This window comes from Mustela nivalis, assembly GCF_964662115.1.
Source record: "Mustela nivalis genome assembly, chromosome: 14".
Classification (NCBI taxonomy): domain Eukaryota; kingdom Metazoa; phylum Chordata; class Mammalia; order Carnivora; family Mustelidae; genus Mustela; species Mustela nivalis.
Window position 1 is genome coordinate 82,577,465 of NC_139033.1, and position 27,830 is coordinate 82,605,294.

The 27,830-nt window shown below is 55.8% G+C and overlaps 1 protein-coding gene across 1 annotated transcript; it reads right to left on the reverse strand.

Annotated features, from left to right (window-relative positions):
- Positions 1-620: 620 nt before the first annotated feature.
- Positions 621-27,474, reverse strand: PPM1F (protein phosphatase, Mg2+/Mn2+ dependent 1F). The gene is made up of 8 exons (XM_082697722.1): positions 27,379-27,474; positions 21,492-21,754; positions 16,762-16,904; positions 11,266-11,468; positions 10,487-10,675; positions 8,336-8,479; positions 5,721-5,814; positions 621-4,523 (listed from the first exon to the last, which is right to left on the reverse strand). The coding sequence occupies exons 2-8, from the start codon at positions 21,686-21,688 to the stop codon at positions 4,171-4,173; spliced, it is 1,323 nt and encodes a 440-aa protein (XP_082553848.1). The 5' UTR covers positions 21,689-21,754; positions 27,379-27,474; the 3' UTR covers positions 621-4,170.
- Positions 27,475-27,830: the final 356 nt, after the last annotated feature.

The following is a 27,830-nucleotide window of genomic DNA, read 5'->3' on the forward strand; positions in this document are numbered from 1 at the left end:
TGGGCAAAGTCTTGGTATCCAGGGCAGGGCTTGGGGGGTGGGGGTTGGAAGGGACGTAGCCGTCTGGCTAGCTGACCCCAACTAAGCCCAAAACACAAATGGAAGGGCCTCCCTTCCATTCTGGGAAGTCCAGGCAGCATTTTGGGCCCTTGGCTAAGCGGCATCTGTATGGAGGCATTCTGGATGTTTTCCTGTTTCCTGGAGTCTGAGCTCATCTGGGAGCTCAAGAGTGGTCCTGGCCGCTGCTGGCCTGCTCTGTCCCTCCTGAGTCTTTTGCTGGGAGGGTCCCCATCCTCAGTGGTTCTGGGCCACTCCAGGCTCCCGTGGGTGCCCCTGTGTTGTAATATGCCCCCTCGCCCAGGGGCCTCACCCCTCTCCTGTCAGCCTCTGTGCAGGCCCACAGTGGCCATGCCCTCATGCTGCTGGTACAGGGTGGGCTTGGAGCCCAGGGAAGAGAACCGGGCCAGACTAGTAATGTTCCAAATTCGTGTGCTGCCTTTGTGGGGAGCTTGCCAGATGGTCCCCAGCCCCCCACTCCATGCCCCAGCACTTTCTAAACAAGCCCTGGACACTCAGGGGCACCGGGGGCTCAGAGGCAAGAGAAGGCAGGACTCAGGTGACAGGGTTTCAGAACTCATGGTTTATTGACACTTGAGCACAGTGACCCCTGGGAGGAAACCAAGTTTCTGGCCCCTTCAGCCCAGGACTCATCCCTACAGACAGAGGGAACAGCCATCCTGTCTTGGGACAAGATGCCCCTCGCAGAAAACACCTCTCCCAGGAGCCCTGCTGAGATATGCACAGATAAACCCTTGGCAAGGCTGCATGGCGCATGAATGGCAAAGCTTGGCATGTTTGGCAAAGCTGTGGAGCCTCGGCAGAAAGTGCTGGTCTCCTGGGGCTGCCTCCTGGGGGCGACCGGCAGGATCCCAAGGCAAACCAGCTTACTCTGCACAGGCCCAGCAGGTTTCCGTTGAGCCCTTGTCAGGGCTAGGCCTGGGAACTGGCGTGGCTGTACCCCTGGCCCCGGGACTATACCCCACCTGTGCAGGGAACCCGGAACCCTGAGCCAGTAGGGCACGGGAACAGGCGAGGGCAGCATGCTGGCTGGGGAGGGTAGGGAGAGAGTGGGCTGTGGCCAGAGGCTGGCTCGGGACCTCAGAGAGCCTGCATGTCTCCAGTGGGGCCTGTCCCCACAACTGCCCCCTTAAAGCACACCTCCTTCCTTGGCCTGGGTGCCAAGGACAAGCGAGGTCAGGGAGAGCCTGGCTGTGCCCAGCCCAGCTCCATGTCCTTCCACCTCACAGCTACAGGGCGAGGGGGGGAGCTGGGCCCAGGCTGCTTCTCCCACCCCTGCTGGCTCAGAATCTGTTCTACCTGTAAAAGCAGAGCTCTCTAGTAGGGCTCTCTCAAGCTTTTGTGTTCCAGATTGGGTGCAAGCATCAGCAGCTCCATTCCCTTCCAGCCCACTTAACTGTAAGAATAGACCCTAATAATACTTCATCACTCCTTCCCGCTGGCAACAGGGGAGGGCTCCCCTGGAACTGGCAGCAGCTCCCCAGGACAGCCCTGGACCTTCCAGAACCACAGCTTCCGTGCAACCCTGGGCCCTAGAGAGGAGAAACTGAGGCCCAGGAGGGCTCCGTGACTTGCTTAGCTCAGACAATGAGCTAGTGGCAAAGCTAGGATTTGAGATGGAGACTGAGGCTTCCAGACCTGGGGTCCTGGCTAGGGGCCCTCTTGGGACTGTGGCCCGAAGAGGAGGGGGGCCAGGGCTTTCAGAGGGTGAAGATGCCCATGGCTCCCAGTCTAGGTCTGGTCAAGAGGGAAGAGACCTCTATGCCTAGGTGCTGGCCCAGAGCTGGCATCTGTGCAGAAGGAACAAGGGCTCCCTCAGCCCCAAGGCAAGGACGAGCAGCCCCAGACAGCAGAAGCTTCTGCCAGAGGGGTGTGTCGCTACAACAAGCCTGAGGCCGGGGCACGAATCAGACTGGCACACAGTGAGATCTGGGTTCCACGGGTGAAGCTCCGCTCTTGGTGGCAATCATGGAATCAGAGACCAGCAAAGAAGGGAGAACAACAGAAGTCCCCGCTTCCTCCCTCTGCTAAGATCACACCCGGGGGCAGCCAGGCCAGCAGTGAAGGGCAGGGCCACATGCTGTTGCCAGCCCTGTGCCAGGAAGGGCCAAACAGGGGGCTTTGGACCCCCAGAAAACAGTGGGGCCTTCAGATTCAGTGAGAGCAATACTAGGTCCTTGTTGGCTCCCATCAAACTGTCTCTGAATTGCAGCGATTGTGTTTAAGATGCCGTCCATCAGGAGACTTGGGGGTCACGGCATTGATCGCGTCATCTGGGCTCCTTCATCCCTGCTGCGGGAGTGTGGGGTAGACGCTGAGTCTGCGGGGGGCCTTTCCCACTGCCCTGCTGCCTCTTCAGAAGGCGCCCCTCGGTACACTAGGATCAGGGTCCTCCCTGCACTCTCCTGGCCAGCCACGGCCATTCCCAGACCTGGAGGCCTGGGTCCTCCCACCAGAGAGCTCTCTCTCTGGGCCCTTGACCTCTGCCTGGACTCTGCAAACAGCCCTGTCACTTCCCACTGGACACCCACACCACAGCCACCCCGCTGGAGTCACCCCAGTTTTGCAGCTCCTGAGCCCCGCCTGCCCAGAGCATGCTAGGGAATGTAGAGCTCTCCCCCAGGTGGTCAGGCTGTGGGCAGAGCAAGGTGACAGAGGATGCCCGCTGTGGCCAGTGACAGACAGGAGGAGAGGTTTTGGGGGCTATGGAGCAGTTGTGTAGGATGGGCTCCGAACAGAGCCCGAGGCCCCCGGGGCTGCCTCTGGACTTGCTGGGGCCTCTAAGCGGTGCTTCCCAATGAAACCCATTTGATTACCAACACAAGACATTCCAGTCAAATGAGGGAGGCTGGCAGGGCCACGGTCACCCTGATCTCCCGGAGCCCCGCGGTCTGGCCCAGTCGCACAGCATAGCCTATGCTTTTCAGGGCTGCTCTGCTGTCAGCAGCGAATGGAATCACAAGAGGTGGAAAGAACACGTCCGGGAAGAATTCTAGCCCAGATCATGCCACTGTAACAAAATAAATCCTGCTTTTGTAAAAACGGAAACATGCGTATTAGAATCCGTCCCAGGCCCGGCGGTCCTAGCCTTTACCTAAAGCTGTTTAAGGCACTTGAATGGCTTATTAACGCCACCTGGAAAAGTTTTTGTTTCAATCCTGATTAAGGAAAAAAAAGTCAGTAATACTGCAAAAGAAGTTTCTTCAAATAAAAAAAAAAATCAATACTTAAGTTTTCTAAGAATAAAATAAACGCTCAGCTCTGTTTAAGTTATATGACACAACATGTCCACTTGGCACTGACAAAACAGACAAAAACCTGAAATACTGCTTCTGAGTTAAGACTTCCCTGGGGCGGGGGGCGAAGACCACAAACAAAAGACCCACGCGTCATCATTCTGACCTTCCCCTCCCTTGGTGTGTGCAGGGCTGGGAGGGAACCAGGGAGGCTGGGGGAGGGGGCCACAAGCGCCCACCACAGACCAGATCCCTGGTGCTCCCTCCTTCCCGGTGGGGCTGCACTCCCCACTCTGGGAACCTGGCTTGGCAGGCCAGGAGCAGCCAGGCGCATCTGGAAAGAGAAGTCCTCCCAGTTGTGACCAGGGAGGAGCCAATGAGAAACCTGCGCCGTTCACCCAGGACACACTTGGAGGTGGCCAATGCCCTGGGTCCACCCAGGGTCTCACGTGCAGCGCCCTGCTGCCCCAGGCGCCCGCCTGGCATCTTTGGTCTGGCTGTGGCTCACACCTGTGGCCTCTGGTCCTGCCCCCACCCAATGCGGCCCGGATAAGAGCTGCCCCACTTCCCAGGTCCTCTTCTCTTTAGTGAGGTCTCTTCCCTAGGCCTCCTACAGAGATCCAGGCCATCCCACTGCCTGTGCGAGCAGGACATAAATAACCCATCCATACCCCCCAGCACAGTCCCACAGCCTCCAGGACGGACTGATTGCAAGCAGCACGGGGGACTCGGGGCCCTGGGAAAGCACTGTGAGGGGGGCATCTGCCCACCCCATCGCCACTGGTCAGGTCCTAAGGCATCTGAGGGGGAAGGGCATGGGATGGGGCGGGGGGTGGGACCCGATGGCCTGCAGCTCCTAGCTTCTCTGTGGAGTGCTGGTCTCTGGCTCTGAGAGGCCAGAGGGCACATCCCCTGCCCCCTGGGCCCCACCCTTCAGTAGGTCTCGGGGGTCCCTGAGGAAGACCACCATGACTGTGATGTTGTCATGGGAGCCCCGTTCCCGGGCTGCGGCCACTAGCTCCTCAGCCACCTGCAGCCCGCCACCCTGCTGCCTGACCAGGTGGCTCTGGACGAGGCCGGCGACTTCCTGGTGGGGGACGACATCGAAGAAGCCATCACAGGCCAGCAGCAGGTAGTCCTCGGAGCCGGTCAGCTCCCGAGAGGCCGAGTCCGCCTCGCCTGACACATAGGGCTTCTGGAAGACATCCCCTGGGCACGGGAGAGAAAGGCCTCATGTCAGAGGGCCAGGCTGCCCACTGCCGAGTGCCATCCCGCCAGGCCCCTGCCACCCTCCTCTGACACCCATGCTCACTGGTGAAATTCAACACTCACGCAGTGCTAAAGGCTATGAAAAAAACAAGAGGGCGATGTGGCAGACTTATCCAGGTGTCCCAGTGGGCAGAGTCAGATCCCAGCCGGGCCAGAGGTCAACTTGACCAACAGCCTCTACCCTTCCAGTGGAGCCGGGCCCGGAGTCGGAGAGTTGGGGTGGCTGAGGGAGAAGACCTTAGCTTTCCTTCCTTATACTCAGGTCTGTAGCTTCCCTTCCCCTCAGGACCCTCTCCCTGGGACCCCACATCCAGTCCTCTAGCAAGTTCTGGTGGCTTTACTTTCAAAGTGCTACTGGAAGCCACGGCCTCCTCCTTACACCTTGCCCAGGCCTTCAGGTCCCCTCCTTCCACACCTGCCCTCCAAGGGCACACCAGCCCCCACCACTTTCTGCCATTGAATGCCTGAGGTGTTCTGCTCTGTAGAAGAAGCCTCTGCTTGGAGAGACCCACCCGGCTACCTCCTCACTGTGGTGTGTCCAGATGCCCACTGGTGGCAGCAGCAGGGAGAAGGGCTCTGAGCTGGCACGTGCCAGGCGGCCGGGAGGGACGGGTGTCACATTGTGGGGCTCAGCAGGAACAGAGCAGCATCGAAGTACCCAAGGGGAGAGGTATGGGGTGTGGCGGCCAAGCCCTAGTCTGAGGCCCAGCAGCAGCAGGATGCTGACAAAACAGGACTATGGAAGAGGATTCTCCCTTTATTTTTTTTAAGATGGAGAAAAGAATCAGCATGAATGGGGAGAGGACAATCGATAATCCTCATTGATGGAATATTTGAAAACAACCTTCCAGCACATACAGTAGCTATCCAAGGGTCTCCTAGTAGGTTTTTCTGGGGAAATGTTTTAACAAGAAGAGACTCGCATACCACTTAAACTGGGATTACGTGTGCGAGATGGAAGACCTTGAGGTGTTTGCTCATGCACCAAATTCACCAGGGGTCTCTCAGTCTGATTCCACGGGCCCACAGACCACAGGTGCTGTATTTCTCAGCAGAAGATGCTGCTGTTCTTGAGAGCTGGGTGACCCTCGGGCCGCAGACGAGAGGCCTTGGTCTCCCACCCTCCTGCCTCCTTACCGATGGCTCTGGACACAGCCAGGGTCCCGTTGACTCTCCAGCAGTCCATGTGAGACACGAAGCCACCCAGTGCCTCGATGCGCTCCTTCTCGTCCTGTGGGGGACAGCCAGAGTAGGCGCTGGGGCATGGTCCCTGGCAAGGCTGCATCAGCCAAGATGCCCTGGTTCCCGAGACAGTGCTGGGAGCTGTGGCCCAGGAATGACGCACGGAGGAGGCATTAGGAGAATGGTGATGGACCACAAATAACCTGCAGGTCCTCCTCCAGCTTCAGCAAGGGCCACCTCAGTCCCAGTGCAGCCACGGCCACAGATCCTCGTTGCCTCACGTTTCACTCTGGGATACTGTCTCCTCCTTGCTAGCCACTGGCAACAGCAAGCCTGTGCTATGTGTGGCCACCTGGCAGGCCTGGATGAAACCTGAACTAGGCCCTGTCCTTTCTTGAAGTCTCTCTGCCTCTATCATGCCCCTTCCCACTCCCCCGGAAATGAAAGCAGTACCACTATGCCAGACACTGGGGTACCAGCTTCCTCAGCTGGGAGCTTCCCATGCCCCATGGGACAGTGTCTACTGGAGATCCCAGTCCCCTCTCTCTGGGACCACATTAGTGGGCCCCTCCTCTAGGTCTCTGTGCAGATACAGACCTACTGCAGGGCCGGAGGGTGGGGGAACACCAATAGCAAAGGCTGAGCCTCCCATGTGATTCCCTGTAGATGAGGGCAGCAGTGGGACCTGGAAGGTTTGCAGGAGCCCTGACCTGCCTGCATGGCTCCGTCTGGGCCTGAGAACCCGCTGTGGTGTGAGCAGTTCCAGAAAAAGGCAAAAAGGAGCCTGAACACAGGCAGGGAAGGAGGAGGAAGGAATAAGCAGGTGGAGGGGGAAGAGAGACTCAGAAGGGTCTGAGGAGAGGTAGGTGGATATGCAGGCTGGCTGGGGGGCTGTGCTCTTTGCCACGGTGCCACACAGTGGGGCTCAGCGGGGCTCGGGAAATGCTGCCTGGAAAAGTCCCCGCTGGGCCGCAGAGGTAGTGTAGCTTGACAGTGAACTTGCGGGGATGTAGGCAGGCAGGAACCCAGAGGCTTGCATCTAGTCCTGACTTAGACTGCATTTCACCTCACTGCCCGTCTCGGGGTAGGATGGTCCAACGGGGAGCAGACACCAAATGTGGTGATGGTGGAGGGCCATAGGATAGCTGCCATTTCTCAGCTGTGTGCTCTGGACAAGTTACTTAACCTCTCTGAGCCTCAGTCCTCTCCTCCCTATGATGAGAAGAGCATATGTAGGAGGCGAGGCCCAGGAATGCTGTCATTCCTGGCTGCTTTGGTGATCGCTGCCTGACACTCCCTACAGTGCTTTCCAAATCTAGAAACCACAAAAGGACAGCTCCGTTCAGTTACATAAAAACCAAAGCGTCTACAAGGCAAAAAGCCCCTAAACATAGACAAAGCAGGGGGCTATTTGGAAATCACCCTGCAGACAAGGAGCTGACCTACAAATTGATAAGAACAACAGCAACAGCCCAGGAGACCTGTGAGCCAAGGACAAGAAGGAAGGGCTCTCCAGAAAGGCAGTGTAAATGACCTCCGGTGTTGCAGAAGATGCTCGGGCTCAGTCCGTTAAGACAAACATAAACCCAACAGCCGCTTTCCTTCCTCTCAGATTGGCAGGAGCCAGCGGTTCAGTGCGACTGTGGGCAAAGGGACTCCCATGGACACACAGCCTGGGGGGAGCAGTGTGGCAACCATGCCAGGACCACCATTGAGAACATTCCAACCCCTCCATCCCACTTCTAGGACGCTGCTCTATTAACGTGCTGGACCCTGAGCCATGAAATACAGTACTGAGTCATCTGCCACTGTGTTGCTGTTAGCATGAAGACACTGAGGAAGCCTCCACATCCACGGACAGGGCTGGGGAAGACTGGAGCTCCGTGGAGCCCTACCGGAGGGTGGGGGCGCTTCCCATGCTAATGTGGAATGCCCTGTAACACCCATACACGTGGGGAAAGCCGAGCGGGGACAGGGCATACGGGCGTTCCCCAGTAGCCAATTCCCTGCTTCCCTATATAAGGAGACAGACTAGACGCCTGGGAGATGGGGGTCCGTGGAGGAAGACCATCCTCATATCTGGGTGAGGACCCCGAGGTTCAGACAGTTGGTGACCTCAGGATCTTAGAGCAGCCTCTACCCAACCAAGACCCAAGTCTGGTTCCTTCTGACCCTGGCTCAGCAATACCTCCTCCCTTGAACCTTCTCCCCCCATAGCCCAGGTGGCCAGCTGACCCCCTTGCCATATGCATGAAGTGTAGGATCCCGCCCTCTCACCCCACTTCCTGGGCTGCCTGCTGGGCAGAGGGCCCAGCTCTCCCCCACAGCTCTAGGCTCCATGTCACTGTGGTGAGAAGGACTTACTTGGGACTCTTGGCTGTGAGCTTTCAGGGACCACCCCCAAACTCCGGTCACTCAAGTCAACAAGAGCCCTCCCTCCGGGGGAACACCAGGAGTTCCCTTTGAAGGTGGTCCAGGGCCCTCTTACTTCGATGACCATCTGCCGTCCTGCGCAGTGCGGTGTGATGGGGGCTGGGGATGTCTCAGGCCCAGAGGGAGGGGGCCCTTACCTGTCGCTCAGGTCTGTGCGGCTCCATCAGCTTCACCACCTGTCCCTGCTGCACTAGGATGACTTGGGAGTCCCCGAGCCAGGCGATGTGCAGGGTCTTTCCTGCGATGAGTGCACACACCCCCGTGGTGCCACTCTGGAGCCGCTGCCAGGAGAGAGGAGCATGGTGGGCCGGCTGCCGGCTCGGAGGGCTCACACCCAGCCAGCCAGACCGACTCCTGGAACAGTGCTCAGCCAGGAAGAAGGAACGGACTGCTGAAGCACATAAGGACATGAGGTGTCTCCGCTGCACGACAGGAGAACAGAGCCTGTGTGGTCTCGTCTGCACACAACTCTACAAAACAGGAGCTCTAGCATCTGTAATGTCTGAAAGCAGATGAGTGCTCTTCTGGGGAGCATGTGGGCAGGAGGGTGGGGTAACAAAGGACAGAAGAAAACTCTTCAGGGGTGGTGGCTGGGTCTGTAACTGGGGGGAGGGTTACACAGCTGTAGACAAATGCCAAAACCTATCCAACTTCACACTTTACTTGTTACTGAACTGACGGTATGTTGTATGCTGGCAATATGTGTAATCTGTTGTGTGGATTACATCTCCACAAAGCTACCTTAAAATAACAGCAACCTGATCTGAGAGCCTGCTTCAGAGAATCATTACCCTGGGAGGTGGCCCAGGGTGACAGAGGCCATGGGGGCTGAGGCCTGTCCCTTTTTCATGGGGTTGCCACTTAGGTCTAGATGTTATATGGTTTTCTGGTAAGATGCAAAGTCTGCCTTTGCTGATTTCCACTGGAGTCTGTGCTTGGAGCGCCTGATGACAGCGAATCCCCTCCCAAGTCTCCTGATGAGCCACGTCAACTGGGGCGGGTCCTTTAAGCGCTCTGGGCCTCAGTTTCCCGATGTCTAAAATGGATACCATTTTAGTAGCTCCCTGGCAGGGCTGCTGGGAGGGCCCCATGAGGTTCTGTGGGTAAGGTCCAGTGGGTGGCAAGTTCACAGAGGAGGTGTTGGATGTGTTCTTTCAGAAACAAGGGCCGCATCCCTACGTGGCTACAGTTCCTGAGGAAAGAATACACACAGTAAGGGGCGCCTGGGTGGCTCAGTGGGTTAAAGCCTCTGCCTTTGGCTCAGGTCATGTTCCCAGGGTCCTGGCATCGAGCCCCGCATCGGGCTCTCTGTTCGGCAGGGAGCCTGCTTCCCTTCCTCTCTGCCTGCCTCTCTGCCTAATTGTGATCTCTGTCTGTCAAATAAATAAAATCTTAAAAAAAAAAAAAAGAACACACACAGTGGGCACCAGCAGCCTGCCAAGACCCTGCCCAGGTGAGTGGGGGCAGGGTGGGGGTTTGTGTGTATTTTTTTTTTTAAGATTTTATTTATTTATTTGACAGACAGAGATCACAAGTAGGCATAGCAGCAGGCAGAGAGAGAGGGGGAAGCACACTCCTTGCTGAGCGGAGAGCCTGATGCAGGGCTCGATCCCAGGACTCTGAGATCATGACCTGAGCCGAAGGCAGAGGCTTAATCCACTGAGCCACCCAGGCGCCCCAGGGGGTTGTGTGTATTAATCATGGGTTTTATTTTCTGTATCTTCTTTTAAAAATAAATTTTTTTTTTTAATTTTCAAAACTTTTAAGTAATTTCTACATACAACCTGGGGCTCGAACTCACAACTCTGAGATCAAGTGTCCCCCGCACTTCCGACAGCCAGCCAGGTGCCCCTCTATTCTGATGTTCTGACAAACTGGGGTACTTGCTAATCGTGGACTGAGTTCCTCTCCCAGGACAGGCTGGTCCTAGAGATAGCAAAGGCCCCCCTCCCTGAGTGCACAAACTTCATGCACAAGACAGTTGGCCTGAACCCGTGTCCTCAGTCACATCCTGTGTCTCAGGCCAGTCCCTTTCTCCTGGCCCGGATGGTGGCAGGTGGCCCCGATTAGAGCCCAGAGCCCAGAAGGTTATTCAAACTATTCAACCCATCACTTGCTGTGACCTGCCTTGCCCTGCTTCGCCCAGGCCTCCGTGTGAGGCCACTGGGAAGAATCTGCCCCGGGGTGCTCCCTCCCCCTGCCTCCAGATCAACCCTGGGGCGGGGCCTCTCTGATGTGAACGGCTGCGGACTGCATGCTGTGTGTGAGGCCCGTTCACTGGTTCTCACCTCTCTCTTAGCTTTCCCGAGAAACATCTCGTCAGTGCGCCGGAAGGCTTCTCTGAGGGCTCTGGCGGGGTCCATGGGCAGCTCGGGCTGGCGGGCGACATTGGTGTGCACGTGGACAGCGGCATAGCGGGCGGCATCCACCCCTCCGTGACCATCAAACACGGCAAAGTAGGCTCGGTCCGTGGGGTCCTGGTGGGGAGTGCCGTGGGAGTTACACCGCCCTCGCCCTGACCCAGGCTATCACCTAGCTGGATGCTCTGGTCTGGGGGGTGGAGACCAGGCACTGACTGGGGTGGGACTGGAAGAATCAGCACGGCCTTGGCCATCAGCACTGGAAAAGGACAAGCCTCTGGAGCCTTGGTTCACTTTCTGTAATGAGCTGCTGTAGCATAAAATGAGGGAAGGGGTGCCAGGTGGCTCCCAGTGCCTGAGACCAGGCAGGGCTCAGCAACTGTTGAGTCTGGGGTGGGTGTGAATCCTGGGCTCCCTGCTCCCCCGTTCTAACAGGCTTGGGCAGGTCATTCCCTTTCCTCAGTCCATCAGCTAGGAAAGCAAGGTGGCTAGTGGTTGCTCCAGCCCAAAAATGCTGGGCCGACGAATCAGTCCTCTGCTCCCCCCAGTGGTGTGCTTGGGGGGCACAGCTACAGGCATCACTCCTGCCTTGGCTCTGGCTGGCAGCTCTGCTCAGAACCCTGGCTGGCCCTCACCCCTGATGCAAGGCGTCCTCAGCTGTTCTGACTGAGGCCCAGGAGGAGGAGCACTGGAGGTGAAGCACTCACGGACAGGCCAAAGAGCTGGTTGAAGGCGGGAAGGCACACGTGCCGGTCCTCCATCTTGCGGCGGGTATTCCGGATGGCATGCATGGAGACCAGCCACGGCCCTGGAGGGCCCCGCGCAGTCGAGGGCACCTGCTTCTGCCACTGGCTGCACACTTCCCAGAGCCGGTTAAAGAAGGTGTGTGCCAGGCCCTTGGCATCCAGCACTGCTGGGCACAAAGGAGGACTGTTAGGGAGGCACGGATGCAGGCAGCTGGGCTCCAATCACTCTGCCTGCCTCCCCTTTCCCCATGGCCCCTGGAGGTCTCCAGACAGTGCCCACCACAGGCCTGCACGCCCACCCCCCTCCCCCAGCCCATCAGCCCCAGGGGCATTCCAAGCACCCTAGCCTGTATATGACAGCCTGTGTCATCAGTACTGGGCAATGTCTGCATGGACAACATGCTCAGGAAGGAGCCTCCCGACCCAGAGTGAGCAGCTCCACTGACGGGACCCCTCCCCAAGGAAACAGCCAGAAACGCAAAGGTAATTTCAGGACAAAGCTTAAAATAATTTATAATGGCACATTAATTAGAAGCAATACATATCCAGCGACAGAGTAAATGACGGCCCAGTCTCTTGATGAAGAATTAAGCTGCTATTAAACAAGATTTTCACAACGAAACACGTAATGGACACATGGACCAGCAACTGCACCCCTGGGGATTTAGCCCAGAGAAATTAAGACACCGCGCGCACAAAACCCTGGGTGCCCCAGTGTTCACAGCAGCCTCACCTGCAATGGGCAAAAACTGGAAATGGCCCAGATGACTTTCAACCCGAGAGCAGGTAAACTTTGGTACATCATGCCACGGCATACTACTCACGGAAGGAAGGAAGGGAGGGAGGGAGGAGTGAACTCCTGGCATGTTATAGAAACTCAGATCAATTTCCAGAGAATGGTGCAGAGAGAAAAAAGCCTATCCCCAAAAGTTATATACTCTAGGATTCCATTTCTAGGCATTCTTGAAATGATGAAATTATGGAAGCAGAGAAGATTAATGGTTGTCAGGGTTAGGGACAGGAGCATGGGGCATTAGGGTAGCCACAAAGGACAATATGAGGGATCCTTGTAGAATTGAACCGTTCCATATCTTGACGATGTCAAGATCCTGGTTGTGATGGTTTACTATAGTTTTTTAAGACCTTACCATTGGGGGAAACTGGGTAAAAGACACATGGAACCCCTGTTATTTCTTACGACAGCATGTGAGCCTACGGTTGCTGCCAAGTTTAATGGGAAAAAATTAAAGGGTAAAACTAAAATGGACTTCTAAAGAGTGCGTGATGGTATAGAATGCTTATGTCACAATTATCAAGGAAAAAAATGTCACAGCAAAGAAGGAGAACAGAAAATCCCACACACAGTTTGATCATGAGGACCCAAAAAAGCCTTCAACGGCTTGGACCAGAAAACTAAAGGCAGGAAAAGCATACAATCAAAATGGCAGCAGTGGGTGTCTGCAGGTGGTGGTTTGACAGCGGATGTTTTTTTCTTAAGACTTTTTTGGTGTTTTCTTAATTTTCCAGGACAAGTGTTAGCCCCAGGTGATGGTTTCAGAATACATCCATAAATTCTGTAATGCTTGATTGGGAGCCTGGTTCCTCCCGGTGGCCGTGGACCTTAGGGACCTGCTCCTAATGAACAGAATCAACCGGAAATGACCATGAACTGCTTCCTGAGAGGTGCTGTGGCTCCCACCTGGCCTATTCTCTCTCCCTCTCTGTCTCTCTTTCTCCATCTCCCTGGTGAATCACTGGCCCTGAGGAGAGCAGCCGTCATGGCGGGAGGATACTTAAGCAGCCTTGTGGAGGGTCCATGTGGGGAGGGGCTGAGGCCTCCTGCCAACAGCTAAGTGGCCAAACCCCTTCGAAATGGAACCTCTGCTCCACTGGCCACAAGCCCAGGGCCACAATCTCATGAGAGACACTGGGCCAGAACCACCAGCTCAGCGGCTCCCAAACTATGGGATAATAAATGTTGGTTTTAAGCCACTAAATTTTGGGGGGAATTCATTACACAACAGATAACAGCCCCTACAACACACACACACACACACACACACATACACACAAACACAAACACCCCAAATCCTACCTAAACCTGCCTTTTAAAGAAAAGCTTAACAAGGAACAGGTCCCAAGGAATCCTTGGGTGGTAAGCCTCAGAGGCTCAGGTCATTTCCACACACAAAATGCTCCTGGGACTCTTGCTGGCCCAGGTGCATGCAGCAGGCACAGGTGAATTGGAGCCGGTCACCTCAGAGGGGGGAGGTGTCAGAGAAGGAAGAGCTCCTGCCCAAAGGCAGAGGCTGCAGAAGAAAAAGGTAGGGGGGCGCCTGGGTGGCTCAGCTGGTTAAGCATCTGCCTTTTGCTCAGGTCATGATCCCAGGGGTCTTGGGATCGAGCCCTGTATCTCACTCCCTGCTCAGCAGGGAGCCTGTATCTCCCTCTCCTATTCCTCCTGCTTGTGCACCCTCTCTTGCTGTCTCACTCTCTTGTCAAATAAATAAATAAAATCTTAAAAAAAAAAAAAGGCAAAAAAGAAAAATGGGGAGAGGCCAGGGAAGGCACAAGAGGCCACGGAAGACATGTCTGAGGGAATCCACACGTGAAAGTGGGGGGTGGGGGGTAGGTGTGTCTAGTACTAGCCATTGTGGGCACACCCAGGACACAGGCACCATTCAGGTGTTTGGCAAGAAGTGGGAGACCAGCCAGGCTGGCCTGAGGGGCTGTGGGAACAGGAAGGCTCAGCTCTGGGAAGACATGCCCACACGTGCTCAGCCCCCTGCCAAAAAGTCAGAGACCCCTCGTTCAGCGGGACTGCCCAGCGCTGTCTCCCTAGCCTCCTCCTCTCTGTAGACAGTTAAGTTCAGATGACCATCTGGGCTCCTGGGCTCCTTCCCTCTCCCTCTGGGATCTGCTTCTTTTTTTTAAGATTTTATTTATTTTATTTGTCAGGGGAATGGCAGGCAGAGGGAAAAGCAGACTCCCCACTGAGCAGGAAGCCCAATGTGGGGCTCCATCCCAGGACCCCGGGATCATGACCCGAGCCAAAGGCAGACGCTTAATCAACTGAGCCACCCAGGTGCCCCTGGGCTCTGATTTTATTAGGCCTGAGACACCCAGCGAGGCACAGGGCACCACGTACTCTCCTGCCTTAGGTTGTGCTACCATTTCCATCAACACATTTGAACTTGAATTTCAGCATCAGCAAAGGCAATTGCCACTAACAATGATAAGCAACGGTAAGCCGTGGACCAACTGGCTGGCTCACTGACTCCTGACGCCACTGGCAGGACACACCTGCTTTCCCCGCTGAGGGCCTCATCCTGGCGCCCACAGGACCAGCTCACTGGAGAGGGGCTGGCTGGTGTTTCCACATGACCCGGCCTTGGGGGATTAGTCGTAACTCTGGCGTTGAGCAGTGGTGCTCATAATACCTGCCTGGAAGCCCATTTTGCAGGAAAGGGCTTCAAGATGATAGATTTTCCTAGGTTCTGCCCCAGTGACAGGGAGAGCTGATCAGGGCCGTGAGCCCAGGCCTGAATGGAGGGCCAGGGCAGGCTGTGAGTTCCCACCCCAAGGGGCCATCCCCCGCTACCCTGGCCTGCAGGAGCCCCGTGTAGGGCCTTCCTGCCAGCAGGTGGTGCTGGTTTCCCGCTGGGACTCTGGGGTGGGGCACTCCCTCTGTGGGGCTTTGCGGAGAACAAAGGCTGCCTGTCACTGTCAGCTGCGGTCTCCTGCACCTCCCAGGCAGGAATGTGAGGCCATGCTGGGATGGAATGTGGGCAGGGAGCCAACGGAAGGGGGGGCAGATGAGAATTCGGCATGTGCTGAAGCAAGGGGCCACGTGCATTTGTCTTCTTTCTCCCCCAGCCTGTCCCTTGTTTTGCCCTAAACACTCACATTCAGGCTCAAGTTCAAGTAACACAGATAACAAATACGGGACAAGACAGAAGTAACCATATGCAATATATAAAGAGACTAAATTGATAAAGACTGAAGTAATCATAAGCAATATATAAAGGAGCAAATCAACAAATTATACAGGAGGTCCCCCTAGCCACGATTTTGCCTTCCGAGGTTTCAGGCACCGGCAGTCAACTGCGCTCTGGAAACGGGGTCATCAGAGGGTACCGTCAGAAGGTTAACAGCAAGGGCACCTGGGTGGCTCAGTCAGTTAAGCAACCGCCTTTGGCTCAGGTCATGATCCTGGAGTCCAGGGATGGAGTCACGAAGCAGGCTCCCTGCTCAGTGGGGAGTCTGCTTCTCCCTCTTACCCTCCCTTCTCATGTTCTCTATCTTTCAATCTCTCTCTCTCTCAAATAAATAAAAAAATCTTAAAAAAAAAAAAAAAGGAGAAGGTCAACAGTAGCCCAGTGCTACACTGTGATGCCTACATCACTCACCTCACTCCATCCTACCACGCAGGCATCTCACGTCATCACCAGAAGAAGGGTGAGTACAGACCAAGAGAGAGGACGACCTTCTTGTAACTTTTACTACAGTGTATTATTATCACTCTTCTATTTTAGTATCAGTTGCTACTCTCTTACTGTGCTTAGTCTATAAATTAAAATTTATCAGACGTGTGCGTGTATAGGAAAAAAATGCAGCATATACAGAGGGTCTGGTGCGATCCGCAGTTTCAGGCATCCCCTGGGGGTCTTAAAGTGTATCCCCCTTGGATGAGGTGATGGGCGAGTTTTCACCGTATTAATTCCCAATTTCATTAATTCCTTCACTGTATCAGGAAAGTGAAACGAAGACATGCAAAGAGCGAGCTCCGATTTTTTTATCATGAGGTTCCCTGCCCATTTCTGGGTTCCCCAGGCGGTGCGGCGTGGCTGGGGGCATGCCGCACTAACCAGTACCCCAGGAGGAGGCAGACCGACGGCCCCTCCCCAAGCTAGCTCTCCAGATGCCATGGAGTCTCCACCTGTCAGGGTCCTGAGTTGGATCAGGTCGGGCAACCGGCCCAAAAACAGGCATTTTCTGCCAGCTGGACCCTGAGGCCGCCCCCAGGAGCCACGCACATGTCACCCTCCGGCTCCTATGCTACCTGGGGCAGTGTCAGCTGAAGCAGAAGAGCAAGTGGGCGACCGAGCTGCCACCTCAGCTTCCTCCCACGTAGAACGGGAAAAGCATTATTCATCTCCTGGGCGGTTCCAAAGCTCAGGGAGACAGCAGCTGCACTCCTCCTGCCGACCTGAGGCTGGAGCGAGCGCTCTCTCCGCATCCAGATGGCCGTCACAAGCACGAGTAGACGCTGCCCTCAGCCATGTGCTGCCTATGACTGCCCTTCCTCCAGCAAAATGGGAAGGGCGGTGGCAGCCAGGTGAGCCTTGACAGCTCCGGAACTGGCATTCCCCCACATCTCACCCCATCCCATCCTTTTTCTGGTGCCTGAGTCTGTCGTCTGCTAAGCATCCCAGCCAGAGAGGAAAGAGAACTCACGGGTCACAGGGGCCTTCTCTTCCTCATCGTCATCTTCCTCCTCCTCCTGCCCCGGCAACTTCCTGAATTCAGAAAGGTCTGTCTGTAGCAGCTGGGAAACGGCCTCGTGGGCCAGAGATGAACCAAGTGGTGGTGAGGCGCCCCTGCAGACCGGAACAAGGAGTGAAGACGGGCTGGCACCTTGGCAGAAGCTAAGACCCCAGTGCTTCCCCGAATGCTCCGGATGGAGACCTTCCCACTCAGGGACACCCGTCTGGAGGGAGTGATGACCGCCTGTGCCACAACGTGCGGCGACAAGCGGCAGGTTGGCCTCTGGGCCTCAGGGAGCTGGATGGGACACTAGCTCGATGCCGTTTACCAGGTCCTGGGCTACAGCAAGCACGGGTTGGGGCTGTGGGGGGCTGCACAAACTGCCTGGTGTTCAGGCTGATGACGGCTCCCGGCCACCAACCCCAGTTGGGGCCCTCTAGCACTTCAGGAGTCTTAGGGGTTGAATTATGTCCCTCAAAGTTCTTATGTTGAAGTTCTAGCTGTCAGGGCCTCAGAATGTGACCTGATTTGGAAATAGATGCAATCAGTTATGGTGAGGTCATATAGAAGGGTGGGTCCCTAATCCAGGAACCCTGGTGTCTTTATGAAAAAAGCCTGAGCTCAGTGGGACCGTGGGGCTGTCAGGATGGACCAAGCCAGCTCACTCTGACCTTCATGTTCCCGGACCCGGGTCTCCACACTGCAGGGGTAAGAGTCACTAATTCTGCTTGACTCTAGCAAGCAGGCCCTTGGGGAGGGGGCGGAGGGGAATGGTGCACCAGGGTTGAGCTGACCACAGAGCTGACATCCCCCAGACACAGATGCATACAGGGAGAACTGTGTGTGAAGACGAAGGCAGCGCTGAGGTGATGAGCCAGAAAGTACCAGAAGGAACCAGTCCTACCAACACCCTGATCTTGGCCTTCCAGACTCCCAAGCACTGACATGATACATTTTTGTGTTTGAACTGTTCGGCCTGCAGTGCTTCCCACACCGCAGCCCAGAAAGCCTTTCCTGGCTCCCCTGCGCAGAAGGGGTCCATTCCTCTGCTGCCCCCGTACCGCTAGATGCATCCTGACCTCGGAATCTGCCTCCCCACCAGTGGGAACCCGTCACAGGCCCGACAATGTGTGTTCGCCTTTGTGTGTCTGTCCTCGAGGGCTGGGGGTCCACACCCAGGGCAGCCAGTGCCTCTCTGAGGGGCAGATACACCTGGTTTTTCCCTGAGTACAAGGACCTCCCAACAGCCACGCAAATGGGTCACTTCTCTTTGGGGGCTGGGCGTCCACAGTGTGTCTATAGATAGCCTTAGGAACCTACAGGGATGAATCTATGTTTTTTTTAAAATGAGAGGGTGACTCAGGGGAGAGGCCTGGGACTACCTTTGAGAAACAACCAGCCAAGACATGAGAAATGAGTTCCCCTGCCCTTTGGGGATTTCCTGCTAACGACTGGGTTTTCCTTTCTCCCAGCGGGGAGAAGCGGTGCTGTTTTCTTTGCTTCTGGGGGGTGGTGCCATGGCTTCCTGCAGGCCTGAAAGGCCACCAGGGCAGGGAAGCAGCTTCCGGCCTGAGGACAAAGACAATGCCTGGCCTCAGGCCATAGGCCTTGTTTCCTGGATGTGCCCGCCCAGGGGTTCCCCACTAGCCTGCCCTCCCGCCCCGCAACATCCTCCCGGGGTCAGGGCTCCTAAAGACTCCAGATGATGCCCGGTAAACAGAAGGTGTATGCAAGGCCAGGTACCCAAGAAACATTCCAGTTCCACCTGCTTTGGGGTTTTCAAGTTTGCAGCCTAGCAGCTGAGTTGAAAATGGAGAGGAGGGGCACCTGGGTGGCTCAGTGGGTTAAGCCTCTGCCTTCGGCTCGGGTCATGGTCCCAGGGTCCTGGGATTGAGTCCCGCATCGGGTTCTCTGCTGAGCGGGGAGCCTGCTTCCTCCTCTCTCTCTGCCTGCCTCTCTTCCTACTTGTGATCTCTGTCTGTCAAATAAATAAATAAATAAAATCTTAAAAAAAAAAAAAAAAAAGAAAGAAAATGGAGAGGAATAATTTACAGCCTGAGGTGTGCACTGATCAGGGACCTGAGATGGGACACAGAAACGCTGACAATGAGGGGGAAGATAGGACGTAAATCACTGCACCCTTGAACTTGGTGATCTGACTTCCCAACAGTCTCATGAAGGACACGATCTACAATCTGAAAAAACACCAGGCACCACTCTGCCTGGGGCCCCCGACACCCAGAGGCCTCCACGTCAGCCACAGGGAGGGGAAGGAGAGGGACAGGAGCCCCCAGGAAGCTGCCAGGAACATCCGTGGGGGTGCTCCTGACAGGCAGACTCAGCAGACAACGTGCGCTCGCACACATGAACACTGTGTCTACATGGGGAAGAAATACTAGAAAAGAACAAGAGGAACCAAAAATAAATCCATTTAGGTGAGTAGGATATACATGACTTTAAAATATAATGTTTTAAAGGTGTTTTAAAATGGATTCATTAGGGGAACCTGGGTGGCTCAGTGGGTTAAGCCGCTGCCTTCGGCTCAGGTTATGATCTCAGGGTCCTGGGATCGAGTCCCGCATCGGGCTCTCTGCTCAGCAGGGAGCCTGCTTCCCTCTCTCTCTGCCTGCCTCTCTGTCTACTTGTGATCTCTCCCTGTCAAATAAATAAATAAAATCTTTTAAATAAATAAATAAATAAATAAAATGGATTCATTAGGAGGCTGATGGGGGCTATGACCCTGGCCTCTCTTGCCCTCATGGGTAATGGTCTGAGGCCTGCTCTGGCATCCTGCTAATTAATGGGGTACCTGCTCGACACCTGAGCCTGGGCCTGCCACAGGGCCTCAACGGGCCCCAAGTCATGTCAGGCAAATCCTGCTTTTCTCCTACCTGTAGCCTGAGATAGCTGCCCTCCAACATATCTGAAACCTGCTTGCCCCCAACGCCCTGCACCCTGCGAACCCCAACAGACAGACCCCTGACTTCTCCAGCTCAGGCCCCTCCCTGGGCAGGAGAGCTGGTCACCAGCTACCCTCCTCTTTTTCACCAGCTTCCATCTCCACTGCCGTGAAGCAAAACAAGCCCAGCCTTCTGGGATCCTGCCCCTCTGGCCCCATCCCTCCTCTGTGCCCTCTCTTCCCCCCACCAGCGGACTGATGGCTCACCCCGGTGCCCCTCCCAGGCCCGGCCCTATAGCTTGTCCCTCTTCTGACTCTGAGCCAGCAGCCTGTGGCTCTCCTGTCTCTGGGTTCGCATGCATGCAGAGCTAGCACGAGCACCAATCCTGCTGGGCCTGCGTTTCTTCCCACAACCCCTAGAGACCCCACAGGGGGCCTGGTGGCTGCTGGTGGGACAGACCCTGTGGGACCCAGGGCGCTGAGGAAGGCAGAGCCCTGGGAGCCCTCTCCTCCCCCGCATGCAGCAACCCAGGCCTATTCTGTTGCATCTACTTGCCTTATGTCCCCTCCAAAATATTTCTTCAAAGCAGAACAAAACAGGCCAGTGACACTCTCCACACATGCCACACCCTAAAGGGGTACGGTCACTGGGCATGTACGTCTGAGCTCAGTGGGGCGTGGGGCTATCAGGAAAGACCAAGCCAGCTTACTCTGACCTTCATGCTCAGGGACCCGGGTCCCCACACTGCAGGGGTGAGTAAGAGTCACTAATTCTGCTTGACTCTAGCAAGCAGACCCTTGAGGGGTGTGGAGGGGGATGGTGCTCCAGGGTTGAGCTGACCAGTCCCCAGCATGCTTGGGGACACTCAAATGCCAGGATGCTGAGGCTGGGGGCGTGGTCTGACTCAGGGGTGTGGGCCTGGCCCCTAGGGAGGGATGAGGCTCATGTAGACTTGGTAAGGGCTGCTAGCCTTTACTGTCTATTTGTTTTTCCCTTCTAATCTGCTCAGCCTGTTGTGTCTCATCTCCGTGCCCTGGCTGCCTGGCCTGTGAACAGCGGACAGCACCATCACCTCTTGGGTCATTGTGACTAGGGGCACATGGCCTGGCCCTGCCCCACCCTGAGGCCTCGGCCGGGCTCTTAACCCCCCAGTCTCTGGCTCCCCATCTCTGAAATGAGAAATAGGACTGACTGCACCTGTCATGGGTTGGACTGTGTTCCCCCAAAAGAGATACTGAAGTCCTAACCTGCTCAGAATATGACCTTACGTGGAATTAGGGTCTTTGCAGGTATAAGAGGAGGTCCCCACTGGAGCAGGATGTCCTTACAAGATGAGAAGAGACACAGACAGGGAGGAAACGCCAAGGGAAGACACAGATGCACAGGGTGGACACCATGTGACAGTGAAGGCCGGGCTGCAGTGATGCCGCTAAAGGCCAAGGAACCCCAAGGAAGGACTGCTGGCAGCACCAGCAGCTGAGAGAAAGGCCTGGAACCAATGCCCCACAGCCTTTGAGAGAGCATGACCCTGCCGACACCCTAATCCCTGACTTCTGGCCTCCAGAACTATGAGACAGTACGTGTCTATTGTTCCAAGCCACCCAGACCGGGCTACTTTGTGACAGCAGCCCTGGGGAAGCAATGCAGCCCCATCACGGGGGTGTCATTAGGCAGCACAACTGGCACAGGGCAGGGCGTGCGGGGTGAGAGGCAGCTGTAGTCCAGTTTGGCAGGTGGCCCATGCCAAGACCCTTGCTTCCGGCCCCCATGCTGTCCCCACCTGGCAGGCCTGTCACCTACCTGCTGCTCAGGAAGCCCAGCGCCAGGTCAGCCAGCTCGCCCTCCACCTCCTCCTGGCTCAGCACGGTCCCCGGGAGCTTCCATGGTGCAGGGTTCTCTGGGCTCAGTGGAGCTGGGAAGTCGCAGAGGAAGGCGTCCAGGAAGCCTGGGATCTCCTCTGCCGGCTGGCTGCTCTGCTGGAGGGCTTCAGAGGCCATGCCCAGAGCATCCCGGGGCGGGGGGGGGGGGGTTGTGTCTCTGCTGGGATCCCGATGGTCTTCGCTCTGAGGAGAGATGTGAGGGTCAGAAGACACAGGGGGGATCAGTGCCCTCACCCCACAGTGCGGAGTGCGTGGTGCCTTGCTTTTTCTCCTTCACCTGGAGGCATCACGCAGCAAGTGTCACACCAAGCCTGGGGCCTCAAAGCGGAAGGGCAGGGCTACTGGCCTCACAGAGAGTTCAGGGGACCCAAGTAAGGGGGAGCAACAAGCCTAGTTGGTGTCCTGACACAGTTCCAAGAGGGGCACTCGGAAGCCCAAGAGAAGTGGCTTCAGGAGACAGAGCTGGGATAAGAAGCCACATGGATGCCTTGTGACAGAGTGCAAGTGGCAAGTGACAGAGAAGGCAAGGATGTTCCTGGTAGGAGATGGCTGGCATGGACAAAGGCAGGCAGGAGAGGGACACCGGGGCCAGCCCATTGAGGCAGGAAAACACAGCAGGTAAATGGATTCAACTTGACCCTGCGAGCTCGACAGACGGAAGGTGAGGAGGTGATGCCATCACGTCTGTGAGCCTAGTGGAGAGAAGGAATGCCTGTCAAGGGAAGAAAAAGAAGGGCCTGGATGGTGCTGGGGCTGGTCCTGGGATGTTTTGGATGTGGACCAGAGGGGGAGTAGGAAGAGGCCACAGAGGCTGCAGGGCACCTCGGCGTGTGAGCAGGAGAGAAGCGAGGAAAGGGGGACACCTGTGATGTGTCCTCTCTAACAGAAAGAGCCCTGGGCCTCCTGAAACCCAGCTGAAGGAGAGGCATCAGGGACAGCCCAGGCCACTGACCCCACTGCTGTGGGCACTGGCTTCCCCCTCTCAGGCTCTTCATGCCCTGTCCTCAGGAAGGCCAAGTGCTTACTAGCTGCTAGGACCTGTGCACTGCCCATTGACATCCCTGGGAGCCAGGGTGAGTCCCCATTTCACAGACAGAAACACTGAGGCTGGGAGATGATGGGGTCCAGGAGGGATTCTGGAGCCCATACTCATCACCATCCCACCCAGCTCTTCTCCCACAAGGGCCTTACTCACGGCGGGCTCTCGCCACATCCACCTCCCCAAGGTGGGCCTCCAGCTCCTCTCCCCAGCTCAGGGCCTCCATGTACCCTCCTCCTTCACCCTGCCTCCCAGGGTTCAGGGGCCAGTGAAGGCCTGTGTGTCAGACTCCTACATGGCCCACCTGCACTACCGCCTCTTATGTTCAACCCTCCAGACCCAAATGGTCCCAGAGCATCCCTCTTCTGGCATACACCCTCCCCCATTTGCTCTGTAGGCCCTACTTCCTACCCCACACCCACGTGTGCAACGCCCGGGCCACCAACGCCAAGCACAGGCCCTTGCCTAGCCCATTCCCCTCCAGCCTGTTCCCTCTGAGCCTTCCCAGGGCTGGGGCACCCCCAGCGCCTCCACAACACCCAGGTGGGAAGCTTGCTTTGGGAGCAGAACCAGATTGAACTCGAGGGTCCAATCCCAAGTTGCAGGCAGAGAATTCGGGGAGCAATTTCACGGCCCATCCCCTCCCTGAGGCCTTCCGGGTTCTGACGAGTACAAGCAGGGAGAAGGCATGGCAGACTCTTCTGGAATTCCTCATGCTTACAAACGTTACCAGAGGGCAGTGGTGACAGGGGTTGGAAATTGGAGGCTGGAGGGGCCTGCCACCGAGAGGAGCGGTGAGAGCCCGCTCAGGACCCACACCCGTGGGCACAGCTGCCCTTGTTTAGAGCCACTAACTCAGCACAAGTCTGTGGCAGAATAAAGAGGAAAAAAAAAAAACCCACAAGAAGAGCATGGGGTGAACGGGAAAGGTAGTTAGTTAAGTGCCTAATCTGGAAAGGACTTGCAAGGACAAGGGAGGGGGGAGTAAGTGAAACAAAACAAAACAAAACAAAACAAAACTAACCCAAACCCACGAAACCTCTCTCCTTCAGAGACTTGTCAAAGTTGACTTTTAAAAGCAGACACAGAAATAATACAGAAATTAGGGCACTTATGATGGAAGGTTATGGGGACGGATTTAAAATCATCGCTCTCACCCCCACTTTACTTATCAGTAGAATTAAACACAATGCAGACCTGGGTCACAAAAGGCAAACAGGAGTCAGGACAAGAGCAGGTTAGACAATGAGGGGAAGACTTTGTAAAATGGGGAGATCAGAAAAGGCAGGGAGCCTCATGGGGTGGTGGTGAGGGTCGCCTGGGGAGCGAGCGGGCCGAGCTGCTGAGGGAGAACCAAGCCAGGGAAAAACAAGAAGATGGTGAGAATTTCCCAGCAGGCTCCCATACCCTCCAGCAGAGAGAGAGGCCAAGCCACCTACCTCCTCTGCTTGCGAACAGCTCTGGCCTATTGCTTAAGGGAGAAATGTGAATAATGCAGGCCTGGTCCCAAGCAATAGCTGGGGCTCCAGGCTGTCCAGCTGGATGCAGTGCTGAATAGGGCTGGGGAGGGGGACTTGCCTGTGAGTCCGGGTTAGTCATCAAGACAAGAAGGGGCCAAGGGAGGTACACTGGGCTGCCAACCCCTTGTCACTTGCCTCCACCAGACTGGCCAAACATGGCCCATGGCCTTCTGGCTCCCGGAATGCTGCTGCCCTGCACAGCCCATCAGTTGGCAGCCACAGCAGCGGGAATAACGGCCATCCCAGCTAACACCCACCAGCAGCCCCCAGCTGCCTGCGCCCATGGCACTCTCCCTGCTGCTCCTCTTCCCCACTCCCAGCAACCTGCTGTCATTCTCCCCAGGTAGGGGTCATGACAGGTGGGGGCTGCCAGTGGGGGGAGAGAGCAAAAGAATCAAGTGACTTGTTCAAAGTCCCTCGATGGGGTTCACCCTGGGGGCTCACCCGCCCCCTCCCCCCACTGGGTCACCAGCCTGGGAATTCAGTCACTCATGGCCTCTTCTTCCATCTCTGTGCCCATCACTCTGTTCCAGCCCCTCATCTCCCTGCTTCTGTGATTTGCCTTGTCCAATCCCACTTTAGCCCCACCCCTACCCCAGACCTCTTTGAGCCAAGCTCTGCTGAACTGCAACACCTTTGGGGTCCAAAGTGCGTTCCATGTGCTCAATCCCAAAGAAAAAAATATTTATTTTCCTCTAGTTTATCGGTTTTGACTCATAAACTCAACTAACGCATATTTGTACAACTGGCTTTTTCTTTTTTTTTTTTTTTAAGATTTTATTTATTTATTTGACAGAGAGAGATCACAAGTAGACAGAGAGGCAGGCAGAGAGAGAGAGAGGGAAGCAGGCTCCCCGCCAAGCAGAGAGCCCGATGCGGGCCTCGATCCCAGGACCCTGAGATCATGACCCCAGCCGAAGGCAGCGGCTTAACCCACTGAGCCACCCAGACGCCCTGGCTTTTTCTTGATTAAAAAAAAATTTATTTATTTAAGAGAGAGAGGGAGCATAAGCAGGTAGAAGGGCAGAGGGAGAGAATCCTCAAGCAGCCTCCCAGCTAAGGGCAGAGTCCAACCCAGGGCTCGATCCCAGGTCTGAGCTCATGACCTGAGCTGAAATCCAGAGTTGGCCGCTTAACCGAGGCACCCAGTCGCCTCAACTACTTTTTTCTAGATGGTACAGACAAAATACTTGTTGAGAGTCCTGCACAACTTCAGAACCCAGGAGTAAAGCAAAAAACAGCAATCCTTAAGAAAGGAAACTGTGTCATCGTTATAACAGTATTGCCTTCTTTATTAAAAGCTTTTCTGTAAATGGAGAATCTTGTTTATTCCTAAGTAACCACTGCGAAGAATATTTTGTCAATTTTCTAGATCTTTTCCTACACATGTATCTTTTTTTTTCTTAAAAAATGTACAGTAAAATACACGTGACATATAATTCATTGTTCTGCCCGTTTTCCCCTCTCCAGTCCACTCACATTTTTGGGGACCCACCACTTTCTTAGAGGCTTGACTTTCTCAACTAGATGCTCTGCTTCCTGAGTCAGGAAGCCCACCCCTGCCCTCCGAGGCATGAGCCCGGCCCTCTGTGCATGGCAGCTGGCAAGTGTGACGGCAGAGGGAAGACGCAGGCTGCCTTCTGCCACTGCTAGTGGGTGGTGTGGGCTGAGATAAGCACCCTGAGGCCTAACACCTTCAAAGAGGAAGTTAGGATATTCTGGGGAGAACCCCGACCATGACCGTGATCAGAGGAGAAAGGTTTTAAAGGCAGGGATGGCCTCCGGCAGTATCTCAAAGGAATTCTACAAATGGACTGACTGGTAAGGAGGTTTACAGCTTTCAAAGTGGTATTTGGAGTGGTATTTGTTTTGTTACCTCTTGCACAATTCTCCTGAGAATAAGCTGTTAGGCCACACTGCAGATGAAGAAATAGTCTCCGGAAGGGTAAGCTGTCTGCCTAAGGTCACACAGGTAGGAAATGGCAAAGCCGGACTCACAGAAGGTCTCCTGATACCTTTTGTCGCTTTGGGCTTGGTTACAGGAGGGAAAGAGTGAGATCTGATAATAGGACATGTATGGCCATGAAAGCCAGAAGTAAGGGGCACCTCGGTGGTGCAGTCGGTTGAACGACCGGCTCTTGGCTTCAGCTGGGGTTGTGATCTCAGGGTTGTGAGATCGAGCCTCGTGTGGAGCCAGGCACTGGGCTCCGTGCTCACCCAGGAGTCTGCTGGGGTTTCTCTCTCCCTCTCCCCTGCTTCTCACTCCGGCTTTCTCTCTCTCTCTGAAATAAATAAATCTTAAAAAAGAAGAAGAAGAAGAAGAAGAAGAAGAAAAAAGGCCAGAAGTGTGCTAAAGATGACCTCACAGAGCTGGCCTTACAGTCCATCTCCCATGGTGGGAGGATAGCCCTGCCCACAGGCCTTGCCCCAGGAAATACCATGAGGACATGTGTCAGTCAGGCCATGTGTCCTGCTGGGTGGAAGGCTGTGCGGGAGGAGTCCATCACTATCAACTAGCCCTGGCTATGTGTTAAGCCCTGCATTAAAATCTCTAAAACGGGGTGTCATTTCTCCCTACTGTATAGACGTTAAGAGGATTGCATGAGGTCACAGAGCAACCAGTGGTGAAGTCTATCACCTCCCTGCCTGATATTCCTATCTCACACACCTAGGGCTGAAAGGGCAGCAGCTCAAGCATTCGCTTTCACTAAAACACTCGCTTTAAATCACTTGGACGGGGGCCACAGGCGGGGGCAGGCCGCGGGGTGAGGGCACGTGGGCAGAGATGTGGACCCGCAAAGGTGCAGGGGCTGGTGGGGTAGGGGTCAGGGCAGTGGGCCCAACCCAGATGCTCCTAAGAACAGGGGATCGGACACGGGCAAAGGGGGACACGTCACCCCTCAACATCCATTCTGCAACACCGCCTTCGGTTCCCACCTGGTCTTCGGCTTGGCCACACCCCCGCCGGCCCCTGGCCCCCCAGGTCTGCACCCTTGCCTCCCTGGACCTCCAATCCTCTGACTCGGGTTCCTCAGGTCTTTGGTTACTCCCTCCGTTCTTCAGTCCCCCACTCTGCCCCTGAACCCCTTGGGTCTCCCCGTCTCGGCCTCCCTGCCTCTCCAGTCCCCCTATTCCGCACCCTCCGGTTTCTCAGCGCCCCGTTTCCCCACCTGAGCCTCACTCCTGCGAGGTCAGCCCCCCGTCCCAAGCCCCGGGCCTCCTCACTCTGGGGACCCCCATGGCCTCACCTGCTACTCCGCCGCTCCCTGCCCCGCGAGCCTCTCCTGGCCGGCCCCGCCCACTTCCCGTCCCCCGCCGCCTCGGGCTCCGCGCAGGCGCAGTCTGGCCGAGGACGGGCGGGGTCGGGCCTCTGCTGCCCCCTGGCGGCCTCGCAGCCCTTTCGTTACCGGTGGAGAAGAGCTGCGCTCCACCCAAAAAGGGTCGCGCGGCGACACGGTCCCCATCCTGGGTTCTGGAGCAAAATGTGTGATCACTGGCGAACTGCTTCCCTTCTCAAGCCTCGGGTGGTTGGGTAGATGGGGAAAGCAATCCCTATCTCACAGCGCCCAGGTTTTTTTTTTTTTTTTTAAGATTTTATTTATTTATTTGACAGGCAGAGATCACAAGTAGGCAGAGAAAGAGAGAGGAGGAAGCCGACTCCCCGCTGAGCAGAGAGCCCGATGCGGGGCTCGATCCCAGG